Raw genomic sequence first — 14168 nt, forward strand, 5'->3', positions numbered from 1 at the left:
TGGGGACAGGTTCCACAGAATCCGGGGCTGCCCATGCCTTCCGAGCCATTACCTGCATGAGTGAGTCGAAAGGCGGAGACACCCAGGAGGTGGAGGGTCGGGATCCAAAAGCCTCCAGGTATACCAACTCATCCTTGGAGGGGTCAATGGAAGGCCAGTTCCCCCTCTGTTTGAGGAGTTCAAGGATGTCTGAAAAGGAGACATCCTCAGAGGGGGACCGAGGGGAACCCTCCGACTCATCTAAGTCGGTATCAGATGTTGTAGACTCAGGGGAGTCTGTGTGTTTCCTCTTACATGTCCTCTTCCGTGGGGGTTCCCCTGCGGGATCAGGAGAAACCTCGGAAGAGGAAGTTATTCCCAATGGGGAAACCTGGGGCGATGGATCCCTGGGCCTGAGAGCAAGAGGCTGGCAAGAGACATCAACAGGCACCGAAGAGGGAGGAGCTAAAGGGATGGACCGTTGACCTGGCTCAGATGCCAGGACACTCCTCATCACCTCAAAGGCTCCCCTCTCAGGGAGACCAGAATACTCCCGTTCCGAAGAAACAGGAATTCCCGGCTCCACCGAGACAGAAGGCTCCGAGGCTGATGTCCGTGCCGAGCTTACCAAAGCCGAAGCCCCGAGAGGGAGAGCGGGGTCGGACAAGGGTCCGATGCCACTAGCCCCCTCGGAGCCGACAAGGGAAACTCGACGACCGGATCCCTCCAAGGAAGGTCTGATGGAGGAGATCGGAGCCGAAGATGACGGAGCCGAAAGGGGATGTATCGGCTCCGGCGCCGACACGGTCACTGTCCCGAGAAGTTCTGGCTCCGAACTCTGGAGGAGAGTCAGAGGAGGAAGTTCAAGGGGAAGAGCAATAGCCGAAGTCTGCTGAGACAGGCTATGGAGCATTTGGGCTAGTGCCTGTGACTTCAACAGCCTGCTTACCATCCTCTCTAAATCGTGGTCAGACAGCTTGGAAGATCTCGAAGATCGGCTCCGATGACTCCGTTCCGACAAATGAGGAGACCTCGGAGCCGAGTGAATCGACTCCAAAGAAGGGGACCGAGATCTCTTCTTGGACGAAGCCATCGGAGCCGACGTCCTCTGGGTTCCAGATGGAGCCGAAGACTTTTCGGCTCCGATACTGGATAACACGTCGGCACCAGCCGGAGCCGACAAGGCAACTGTAGATTGAGTGTCGGAGCCAGTAGGAACCGACACCATCACATCAGAGGAAGAAAGATCGGCTCCAGCCGGAGCCGATCTCGACTCCGAAGGAGTCTGAGCCACCGGGGAAGGCTTAACCACTGTAGCCTGAACCTTAGGTGGCTTGGAAGGTTTACCCGACCCAGTCTTGGTGGGTGAACCTTCTGGCTTTAATAAGCCACGGAGGATTAACTTGTTCCTCCTCTCCTGCAGGACTCTCTGGCTAAAAGAATGACATATGGCACAGGAGTCCTGCAGGTGTAAAGGCCCCAGGCAGTAAACACAAGAAGTGTGACCGTCCGTCAGAGACATCTTCTGACAGCACGAGTCACACTTCTTGAAGCCTGAGACCTTTCCTTCCCTAGACATAGTCTAAGAAAAAACACACAAACACACTAAAACAGTCACACTATTAATCCCAAAAACACACACACAGATAGGGATTAAGAACAGGGAGGCCTAGGCCTAACTGAAAATATTTTAAACTTTACAATTTTAACTTTAAAATTTAAGGGGAAATAGGGCGGGCTGTAGAAAAACTACACACTATCTAATACTAAGAAGAAAGGGAGAGTAAAACCCTAGACTAAACTGTTTGAAATATCAAACTCACCTGAGCTGGCAAAAAAAGAGACCTCTTCGCAAAGCGGCAAACGAGATCGGGGTAGTCTCGCCTTGCATCATGGGATATAGGGTTGCCTCGAGCTGGTAAAAGGAGTTCTCAAGCTAAGCAACTGCCGAGTCGGAGCCGAGGATCGGCTCCGAACCCATCCAGCAAGAATGAAGGCGAGATTGACAACTTAACATCTAATGTTTTAAAGGTAACAATTTTGTGTTAATTCATAAGTATTAGCATGTGGTACTCAAAATATTTCTATTATACTATGTAAATGATATAAATGCATGCAAATCAACACGAATCGCAGTTCATTTAAGAAAGGGCTCACACATTGGCTTCACAAGATGTGATAGAAGATTTAAATATATAAAATTTATTAAAACCATCACAAATTAAAATGCCAAATTATTTTTAAGAGGGTATGCAAAGTTTGTATAAAAACACAACTCACACATTTGTAAATGATTTCAGTAACAGCAATTTCTGTGTTACCATACACAGGATGGCAAAATCTTTTGCTACCAAAAACAAATGAGAGTGCTTTACTTCATAAAAATTAAAATGTATTTTTGTTGAGGGCAATGAAATCTGATGTTGCTATTGATATTAACAGTTGTAGCTAATTAGAAATGTATTTTTTTCAAGCAAAAAATGATGCCTTATCCATTTTTGCATCTGATGTTTAAGAGTCAAACAACTGACGTCGGGAAATCCCATCTAAGGACAGATTCTTCAGTCTGGTGCTACACAAGGGAGACTCTTCTGAAGACACCTGCAAAAAGATAATGAATGCTGGATCACATTAATTTTTAATTTTATTTTTGCAAAAAAAAAATCCAAAATTATAAAAGATTTCAAAAGTAAGCAAAGTCAGACTGCGAGACTACCACAAGAACCACTGCAGTATTGTTTAATTTTCATGACTTTCAAAAGACGCACACAGAATAAAATAACTAAAAATACAAAGTATAAATAAAAACACAAACTTAATTAAAATGACTGTAAGAAACTTATTAAATTAATAAAACAGCTTCCAGCTAACTTTAGCATTGGTTTTAAAGTAGCATACTTCAAAGTTTGTGTGCTTTCCTAACATAATACAGCATATTATATACATTATATATGACCCTATATGGCTCTACCACCACCACCTCTCTTGTGAATTTGCACCAGAACAGCAGATTTATTCAGATGCATCACTATTATGCTTCAACATAAAATGCTCAGGTACATTTCCACATCTTAATTTTATTTCTTCCAAACTCTTATAGGTTCCTGGAGGCTTACCTAATTTTCTTGTATTTTGACCTACATAGAATATTATAAAAGGACATGAAATTGTATAGATTAACATTTTTCAGAATTTTCTCTAAGATATTTAAAATTGGTCACAATGTGAGCATAAATCAAGCATAACTACAAAGGAGTGTGTCCCTGAAATTAAGACAGCTCTGAACATTGTGTGCGGGGTGGCTCAAAAGGTCAGCTAAACATTTGCCACAACTACAAGAAATACAGATTCTTAGGCATCTTTCATTACATGAAAATCAACATGTAAAAACTGCCAATATTTTAGTTACAGAAACTGCAGAAGCAGACAAAATAAATTTGGTAAAATATATATCCTGTTGCCAACTAATAACAGAAGTCTTGTGCCTGATTTGCAGAATTAGATTCTTCTCTAGACATTTTATAATAAGCACTGGTAATCCATTAATTTTTATATTCTCCTGAAATAAAAAAAAGTTATTTTTGTGGATTCATGTAAAAAAACAATCAAACCTCAGATCTCAAACTTTAACCTTTTCTGGCCCTAAGAAATTTACCACATGGCAAAGAGGTTGCAAAGTGTATATGATGGAAGCCTGAACCACAAAGGAAATCCATAGCAGCTGCTGCTGCTGGTTTACAATAGAGTTTTACAAGCAGTTTTGTCCTCTAAAATAATGTAAAGATAATTCTCTTTATGAAAAGCTGTCCTACATTAGAAAAAAAAAAAACACTCTGATACTTTCCAATAGTCCTCACACCATGCCTGTGATTAACACTGGTGTATAAACTACTTACAGCTACCAAAATCCAATACATGTCACTTTGCCAAACCAGATTATCTATTTATTATTAAAGACAGTATCCCCCCCTCCCCCAACACCAATACCCTTCTAGGTTCTTAGGTTAGTAGTAGTAACCAAAGAAAATGTCTACAGTGAAGCATAAATGGACCAAATTATATTTTTCTAAACTCTTTCATACCTATAATAATAATGCAACTCGAAACAAATTTCTTATTTTTTGTGAGATAAATCTTAGTTTTAGGTTCATAGGTGTGTACTAGGCTAATGGCCCTGGAGCCTTTACAAGCCTAGCCCATAGGATTACCCTGGCATTGGCCACCCGACCTTAGTTCCCAGTGCCTCTGTTGAGTAGAGCCTCTGGAGTGATCCCCGGGGTGAATTTTCTATTTCCCATCCACCCATCAAGATTTCTCTTGAAGAGGGCCAATGAGGTGCTTTTCTTGTCATGTATGGGAAGTCTATTCCATAGCATGGGCAGTCTCTCTGGCTTATGAACCTGTCCCTCCAGCTTGTTCTGTTGTTTGTGGTAATGAGGTTGAGGTCTTGGAGTGTGTGGTGCAGAGGGATTGGGATTTCTTTAGATGTAGCATTTCTAACAGAGCTGAGTCAGACATGGCTTTGTAAGTCAAGCAGAGATCGCCTCTAAGTAAGCGATATGAGACTGAGAATAGTTGGAGGTTTCGGAGTCTGTCCATATAGGACAAGTGTTTAAGGCTTAGGACCTTCTTTGTGAGGTACTTTTGTGGCCTCTCCAGTTACTGTAGGTGTCTAGTGAGGTACATGCCAAATGGGGCATTGTACTCGATGACTGGCCTAATGAGGGAAGAGTAGATGGAGACAATGACCTCTTTCTTCCTGGATGCAAAACCCTTAGTAATGAGATGTGCCACATAGAAGGACTTTCTGAGCACAGTGGCAATGTGATGGTCAAAAGAGAGGTTGCTGTCAACCTGTGTTCCCAGATCACTACCCCACATCCCAAGTGTGTGTCTTCATCCAGCTGCTTTCACTCGACAAAAAGTGAAACAAGCACATACACCTTCTGCAGCAGCAGTAGTCAGACTTACCATATCGTACTACCTAAAGAACTTGCACAGCTGTATTTCACCTGCAGTTGGCAAAAAGTACACAAGCAACAAATAGTTAAATCTATGTAAGGCAATATGCAAATAACTTAACTTGTTAAGTATAGTGTGCATTGTTTTGTAATGTTGAATCTGCTGGAAGGATATCCCCACCCACACTCATAGGCCTTTTTACTGCTGAAGGTGAATCTACATTAACACTTCAACATATTTCACTCTTATCAGTGCAACATATTCCTGGAAAGACATTGAAAAGCCCATAACTATAAAATTAGATGATGTGGCTCGAGACAAGTATTTAGAGTTCAGACAACTTGTCTTTTGTATCCATTAACATCCTACCTCACTGATCGTTTATGGTGGTAAACCATCGGGGGGGGGGACTGCTTTCCACTCTAGGAAATGAATGCTCCTCCCTGCATCACAGCTTGTTCTTCCACTAAATTTGCTGCTGTGGCTCCAACTTCAGAGTCACTTCACTACCCCATGTCCCAAGTGTGTGTCTCCATGCAGCTGCTTTCACTTTACAAAAAGCTACACTGGATTCTTGTATTTTCTTAATCATTATGGTTTATTTAATTTTGGTTCAGACTTGTACAAGAAATTTATAACTAAGATTTCACTGTGTTTAATTGTGGCTAAGTATTGTGTCTTTGCTGTTAATGTGTAGTACATATATCAGCACGTCTACTGACTTTTTACTCTAGGTTGCAGTAATAGCATCAAAGTTTGTCTTTCTGCTATTAATGTGTAGAAATTGAATTATCAAGTTTCTACTGGCTGGGTGTTTTACAGTAGGATTCAGTGTAACCATTAACATTTTTCTTGTTGTTGTTTGTACTGCAGTTACATCAAGTAATTCTGTTGCCATCTGGCTAAGTGTTCTTTATTTATTTATTTTTTTTCTCTCTCTCTCCTTTCTCCCTGCTAATCTGTAGTACATATGCTTACGTTATGTATATATTTTTCCACTCACTTCTATTGTAAAACCTGATTTTATGTTTGATGAACAGCGCAGTTACTGGATAATGTAGGTGATTGTTAGTATATGAGACTTTCTGTTTGTGAAGAGTTTTGTCATTCTCTAGAGCTGCTTCCTTTTTTTATTTTTATATATGCTACACTCTCTAGCTGACTGCCTTTTCTAAGGGCTTAAATATCAGATTTACAGATTGTACGTTATGTAGCAAAGAGTGGGAACTAACGAATAGGCTTGCCCCCTTTCCCTCTAACATCTGTAATCCTACATCTCAATAACCCCACATTTGCATGCATACACATATCTCGTTAGTTTAGTGTATTTTTCTTTCTGTCCTATACTGTGGAAGCCAACATTTTTGTTTTCAGTAATCCCAAACTTGCATACCTATAAATATCTCCTATATGCCTATTGTCCTTTTAAAGGTTAGAAAGATGGAATGCAAAACTGTGAAATATAGTGCACTACTTGTTTGCCAAACATTACTTAAGGTGGATGAGTACAGACAAATAGTACTGTACCTAATTCAACCACCAAGAAATACTTAACTTTCTCTCTCTCTCCCTCCCAGTGAAACAAGCACATATTCCTTCTGCAGCAGCACCAGTAGTCAGACTTAGCATATCGCACTACCTAAAGAATTTGCACAGCTGAATTTCACCTGCAGCTGGCAAGAAGTACACAAGCAACAAATAAAATTAAATCTATGTAAGGCAATATGCAAATAACAATTTGATAAGTCTAGTTTGCATTGTTTTGTAGTGTTGAATCTGCTGGAAGGATATACCCCCACTCATTCACCCACACTCACAGACCTTTTTACTTCTGAAGGTGAAGCTACAACAAAACTTCACCATATTTCACTCTTATCAGTGTAACATATCCCTGGAAAGACACTGAAAAGCACATAAATATAAAATTAGATGCTGTGACTCGAGACAAGTATTTAGAGTTCAGACAACTTGTCTTTTGTATCCATGAACATCCTATCTCACTGATTGTTTATGGTGGTAAACCATCTGGGAGGGGGGGGTTCTTCCCGCTTTGTTCGCTCCACTCACTCCGCTCCCCTGCCCTTCCCCCGTATCCCCCCCCCCCAGGGCTTCTTCCTGCTCTGCTCCGCTCTCCTGCCCTTTCCCCATATCCCACCCTCCCCCAGCACCTCTACTCTTATCCTAAGCAAACCACACACCCTAATTCCTATGCTCCAATTACATACAACCCAACCTTGTCCACACCCACATTTCATGCACAACTTACTTTCTTTTATTTAGGCAAACTTATCTGCTCTCACTTACATCCATCCCCTTGAATTCACATGCCCACTACTATACTTTTTTGCATCTTATTCTACCCTACCATCACAATACAATCACCACCTCAAACTATTTTAAATTAACTCCAGGCTTACCACCTTGTTTTCTACTATACACACAAACTAGCATTGCACCATAATTTTACTACTGACCAATCACATCAACCCCCACCCATCCTTATCAAAAACTGCAAGGTAAAACACCTAACCACATTATCAAAGCCCACTCTGAAGTAAAAATATTCCAACCTTACCTTCAGCTGCACACATATCACATGATAATCTTTATTTACACCTGTACTACATTCAAATACACAAATTCCACGTTTACTATCTTTAAACCCACTATCACTGTTGACATGCTCCTTCTAACTTGCCCAGTCTCTTCACCCGTAATTCCCAACCTCACTACAGCCATCTTTGCATACCTCCACATCAACAACCTCCTCATATGTCCTCCCAGCTTTTCTCCTATACTATCCCATTCTATTCAAGCCACAAACTGACTTCCTTACCTCCTATGAAACCACACTTAACATCAGTACTCTCAGCTAGAAATAAAAAACACTTCACATGGTATGCATTCCTCATTACCTATCTACTCAAATGTGGAGACATACATCTTAACCCCGGCCCACCCTCTAATACTAACCACAAGAGTAACTCCAAAGATTTAAACATACTTATACTGAACCTTAGAAGTATATGTAATAAAATAGCATGCCTGGATTGATAAAAATAAACCGGACATACCAGCCCAATGTAAAAGACTCAGAAATAATACCACCAAACTTTGCAATAACCAGAAGAGATAGATCTAAAAAATGGGGGAGGGATAGCACTTCTATATCCCTCTACACTCAACATCACACCCTATATCAGTAATATACCCATCTTTTCCACTTTTCCAATGCTGAGGTACTAATCTCCTTTTTGAACCTTAATATATCAAAAATAATTTGCATAATAGTAATATATTTATCACCAGGTAACAATATACCAGTGTTGGAAAATATTTTATCCTGGACATGCCAAACAATAATCTTAGGAGATGTAAATATAGACTGGCAAACCATAGCTTCCGACTCCCCCACAAATAGTATAAATCTGTATGTTTTTTCTCAGCTTATCAATGCTCCAATAAGATACAGCAAAGATCTTGCCTGCCAATCCATCTTAGACTGGATTTGAGTATCCCACTCTGCTAATTAACCCTCTTCTGATACACCGCCTAACTCCCTGAGCGATCATTTACCAGCTTACTCCCTTAGAACAAACTCCCAACAACTAAGAGTACACACTATAAAATCATTTAGGAACTCAATTAATTTTTGTCAGCATAATTTCAACAATCTCCTACAGGAAATAGACTGGACACCCCTTAAACAGCTACCCCTTAATGATGCTGTACTATACTTTAATAACACCTTCCTTCACATACTTAATACACTAGCTCCCATTCATTTGAAAAGAATCAAAAAGAACTCAGCACCATGGCTCTCTAAGGAATGTAAACACCTGATGAAGGAAAGGGACAAAGCCTGGTCAAACTGGAAACCAAACAAAAATTAACAAAATCATGTTAATTTCAAAACACTTTGTAACAAAGTGACAAAACTAATCAACAGAGATAAGAAGTCATACTATTCCCAGCTTCAATTCCAGCATAAAATCAACCCCAGTAAATTTTGGCACTCTTCTCTACTTAACCCTGAAAGAAATGGAGAGCACACCCTATCACCTGATACCCCTCCATCACAAATAGCCGAAAACTTTAACAAGCACTTCATAAAATCAATTTCAGACCTACTAACACCCCTAATGCTGGACACCCGCCAACCTATTCAGACACCGACCCCAGTCCATCAACTACTACTAACCCCCCCCCCCATACTCAACAAAATGTCATACAAACCCCATTCTCATTTTAGCCCATACCCACTGACACCATTAGGAAACTGCTGCAAAAACTAAAATCCTGCTCTACTTCAGCTGACAGTCTCTCCCCATACTACCTCAAACTGGCTGCTAACTCAGTTGCCTACCCTATCAGTATCCTTATAAATAGGTCTTTATCTGAAATAGAAGTATCTACCAAATGGAAACAATCTCACATCACTCCCATCCACAAAGGAGGCAACTCTTTTGATTCATCCAATTTCCGCCCTACATCCATCTTGTCATCCATATCCAAAATTCTCGAGAGAGGTATCCATCAGCAGGTAATGTAATATCTATTGCAAAACAAACTTTTAACCAAAACCCAACATGGCTTCCGACCTAGCCACAGTACAGCTCTATTATCTTTTACAGACACCATGAACAAGGACAGAGATGCAGGATGCTATACAGCCTCAGTATTCCTTCATCTCTCCAAGGCCTTTGACACAGTGTCTCTCACCCATTAGTACTGAACACACTGTAACTTAGGCTTCTCCCATAACACAGTAAAATGGTTTCAGATCTACCTCAAGAATCATAAACAAGCAGTGAAATGGTCCAACAAACTCTCACTATTTCTCCACAACCCTACTGGAGTCCCCCAAGGCTTCATTCTAAGAACCCTACTCTTCAACATTTTCACAAACAAGCTTCACGCTGCCTCTCACCCTGGGACAATCATTCAATATGCTGATGATTCCACCATAATCTGCACTGCTCAATCACTACCAGAAAGATTCCACCATAATCTGCATTGCTCAATCACTACCAGAACTACTCTCAAAAACTCAACAGTCCTTTACAGCAGTTGAATCCTGGCTAAGAAATGCCCAACTCTTTCTTAATCCAAAGAAGACAAAACTAGTACTCTTTCATCCCAAAAACAACTCCCTTGTCACTGATCATTTCAACACCCTTGCATCTGACAACACTGCCAGAGAAATAGTGCAGGAAACCAAACTTCTAGGTGTTATCATTGACAAACTTTCATTTGACCCCCATATACAGCAAAATATAAAGAAAACACATCAAAAACTGGGACTCATATAGAAACAAACATTTTTTTTACTGCAGCAACCAAAACTACCCTTGCAAAAACATTTTTACTCCCCTCTCTTCTGTATGGTGCCCCCTATCTTAACTAACTTACAACATTCTACCCTAAGCAAGTTGGAACAGTACTACAACAAAGTTGCAAAATTTGCCACAAACTCTAAATATCACACACACCACTGTAAACCACTCCTAGAAGTAAACTAGCTTCAACTACCCAACCAACTTGCCTTTATTCAGCTATCTACCTTGCACAACTTATTTTCAAGCCTACTGCCTGCCCTGCACTAGCCAGTCTAGTTGCACCTTACACACCAAATCGATCCCTATGATCAGAAGACAAAAATCTCTTAGCTATCTCAAAACCCACAAGAAAACCTGGTCACTCTCTGTATTCATACTCTGTCTCTATACATTGGAATTCACTACCTCTATCTACCAGGTTTATTCCTGGCCTAACCCATTTCAAAGCCTCTTTAAAAAATCATCTCAAAAGTACATGGCTCTGCTCACGCATAAAGCCTGCCTAATGCTCAGGTCTTCCTCTTCTCTCACATTTCAATTCCTCACAGACTGCAAGATCCTAAAGCCCTAACTCCTTCTCTGCTTCTATACCATATCCTTAAGCTACTGCTCAGGCTTTACTGCTTCTATTCTTCTTAACCCTCTCTCGCTATATGTCTGCATCACTAATTTTCTGGCTGCTATTTCTAAATCATGTATTGATGAGAATGACTATTATCGTCTGTGATGTTTTAACTGTATAGAACTGTTTAGATGTGTAGTAATAGGTTCATAGGTTGGTACTAGGCTACCAGCCCTAGGGCCTATACAAGCCTAGCCATAACAATTCCCTGGCTATTTCTTCCCACACTATTTATTTCTAGCAGGGCAACTGACATGATCCCCGGGGTGAATTTCCTTTCTCCCATCCAATCATCAAGGTTCCTTTTGAAGACGGCCAAGGAAGCGCTCTGCTTGACATGTATGGGCAGTTTATTCCAGAGTCTGGGGAGTCTCTGGGTCAGGAACCTATACCTCCAGCATGTTTTGTTTATTGTGATGACAAGGTTTAGATCCCTGGAACGTGTGGCTCTGAGGGATTGGGATTTCTTTAAGTGTAGCATGTCCAACAGCTCTGGGTTTGACATGGCCTTGTATGTTAAGCAGAGATGTTCTTTAGTTACAATGGGGTTCAAGAGACTTGGGGATAAGTGGGCTTTGGACAGTGTTTCTGGAGTACAGTTCACAGTGAATTTGTTTAGCACTATGCTGGCACTGTCTGGCTCAGAACAGATGGAACCATTTTGAATATGTTCAGAACAATGATGGGTGCTATTTCTCAGTTTCTTAACATAGCTAGAGAAGGATTTGCAATTTTTCTTAGCTTCAGATGCTAACGTTTTTCATGTGCTGTTCTGGTAAACCTAAGATTATTTTTTTCAAAAAATTTGTTGTCATATTTCTGATATTATTCTTGCTATGAGAATCTTTTGATATGCTTTTTAATTTAATTAATTTAATCCTTGGCAGCAGGAGACCAATAAACACCTCTGCTTCCTAAGATCTTCTAAAGCCAGGAAAACCACTTGCTTCCTGAAAAAGATCTGATAAATGTGTGCTGCAAAAAATGTAAAATATGATATCTTTTTAGCAGACAAAAGACTATAGACTGGTGTTAATATCAAATATCTGTTATAGATGCTGATTTTACACTGCAGACTTATGAAAGAAAAACTACGTTTGTAATACTACTATTTACCGTCAAACAAAAAAAAGTGTTATATCTCTAAGTGTGCAAGACAGATACCAAGACTTCAGACAGGAATTGTTCACTTGTTCAAGAACTTTCCATTGAAGTACGACAAAAACAGATAGTATACTGCTGTTTTGTGATATCGCTAAATCTAGTCAAACTGTGCATATAATAATTTCATATGATTCCAAAACAATATTAATCTACAAAAACATGTGCTAGATGGCAAGTTTCAAAGGCCAACATTATGTAACTTAATGTTTTGTACAAAAAGGCACCGTTTGTTCACCTGCAGGTCACACAGCTTTTACGAAATTAATACAGTTATGAAAATATAGGTAACAGTCATAACTGCTTTAGCAAAAGAGCATTCGTACCTCAAAATGTCTTCACATTACCCTCCATGTTTTTAATGTCATTTTTTACTAACACCCACTGCTTGGGTTCACCGACCATCCCCCATTGACAGTATCAGACTCTATATTTCAATTATAAATATAAGCAGAGAAATGCTCTATTTTCTCATTTTATAAACACTCCTTAACTCCAGCTGTCAATATCATGTTACTGTTTTTTTCACTGCAGTTCTTAGCTAATCATGTCAGTTTGGAGATACTATAGTTTTATGTATGTACTTATGTCACGACTTCAGAACTGCACCCTAAAAACAGTGAGGAATATACTTGTTTCAGGTGTAAATGGAAGTCTCCTGTAAAGATGAGTATACTCTTACATGATACACAGGATCTCAGCACTACACTCTTGTAGGAAGCAATGAGTTAAAGACATTTTTTATTGTACTGTAGAGTTTATTTATGTTGGACCACCACCAGGGTGGTTTGTTTTTAACTTTCCATTCTATTTAGATCTGCTTGGGATTAGCAGTCCTATACATTTATGTAACTGGGCACAGAACTCCTTTGTGAAGGTAACTGCTGTGGCAAGGATGAGCTTGATGCAGTTATGACTGACTTTTGAAACTTTGTCATAGAAATTATATGACGTTAGTACATTTGAAATCTGTAAATTCCTCCCACGGATTCATGAATCCTCCATGTAAGACTAAATAAGTCTTACTCGGAAACTGCAGTTGAACGGTATGACGTCAGCATGCCATGCATATTCATGAGGGCACGCTGACTCCACTCCAAGTCCAACACGGACCGTGCAGGAAGGCACGGGGCGTGTCCGACTGCCGAGCAGTCCAAAGGTCCATGCCCCTGCAAGTGTCTGAACTGTGAAATGTCAACACACATGAGCGAGTCCGCTTAAATGTCTATATACCCAACACTACACTCCTTCACATTGTAAACCCCCAGTACAGTTATGAAAAGTAAAACTTTAATTTTTTTTTTCTAATTCCCGATATAGTTGCCCGTACTTGTGCGTGTTTGCGCGGGTGTGCCCACTGCTTAGCTGCAGTTAGCAATCTCGACAGTGAAGAGCATAATAAGGAATGCTTATGCAAAGTAAGCCAAATAGCGTAGTGGTAGAGCCTTCGCACAAAGAGAAGGCATTCACGGTTCGAGTCCCACCACTCCCCTTTCTATTTTGTGTTTTAAATTAGTATATGAAATAATTCCTGACATATATGATTAAAATTTTACTAAAAAGCATTGAAATGGCCTATGTATCAGTGAACAAAATGTATATTTATAAAGGATCCTGACATATAATTGCCCGCAGTTAAGCAACACTTTACCCAGCGCAATATAGTTGCCCATAGCTAAATAGCGCTTTACCCAGCGCAATATAGTTCCCCGTAGTTAAGCATATATTACAACATCTTGTAGCAGTTTGTTCTTTCAACTTTATTTTTTGTATAGTATTTCTAATGTAATATTTACTGTATTGGATTATACTGTATTTGTACTATACTGTATGTGGAGTTTTTCTCCCTGGGTCTCTGCTGAAAATGGGTTCTGTAGACCAAGTCAGACCACCCTGTTAAACTAATGTCAAATAAATAAATATATAAATAAATAAATCTCTTATAACGCCTTCTGTGTTCAGTGGACTACCATCGATGTGGTAATTTGTGGGAACTGGGTTTTTCCCAAAGGGAATGATGACATTTTTTGGCATTGAGCTTAAAGCCATGGTTCTGACACCAGTTGTTGGTCTCAGTGAGGCTTTTCTGTAGGATGTCAACATCA

At 40.1% G+C, this 14168-nt stretch overlaps 1 protein-coding gene across 1 annotated transcript in view; it reads right to left on the reverse strand.

Annotated features, from left to right (window-relative positions):
• Nucleotides 1-2160: 2160 nt before the first annotated feature.
• HELB (DNA helicase B) overlaps nucleotides 2161-14168 on the reverse strand; it is a 1552493-nt gene continuing 1540485 nt past the window's right edge. The window contains exon 13 of the mRNA XM_044088061.1: nucleotides 2161-2580. Coding sequence (XP_043943996.1) covers nucleotides 2491-2580 — 90 coding nt within the window. The 3' untranslated portion in view covers nucleotides 2161-2490. The remainder of the gene's footprint in view (nucleotides 2581-14168) is intronic.

Source organism: Protopterus annectens, chromosome 11.part0 (genome assembly GCF_019279795.1).
Source record: "Protopterus annectens isolate FY-2018-M chromosome 11.part0, PAN1.0, whole genome shotgun sequence".
In the NCBI taxonomy this organism is placed as follows: domain Eukaryota; kingdom Metazoa; phylum Chordata; order Ceratodontiformes; family Protopteridae; genus Protopterus; species Protopterus annectens.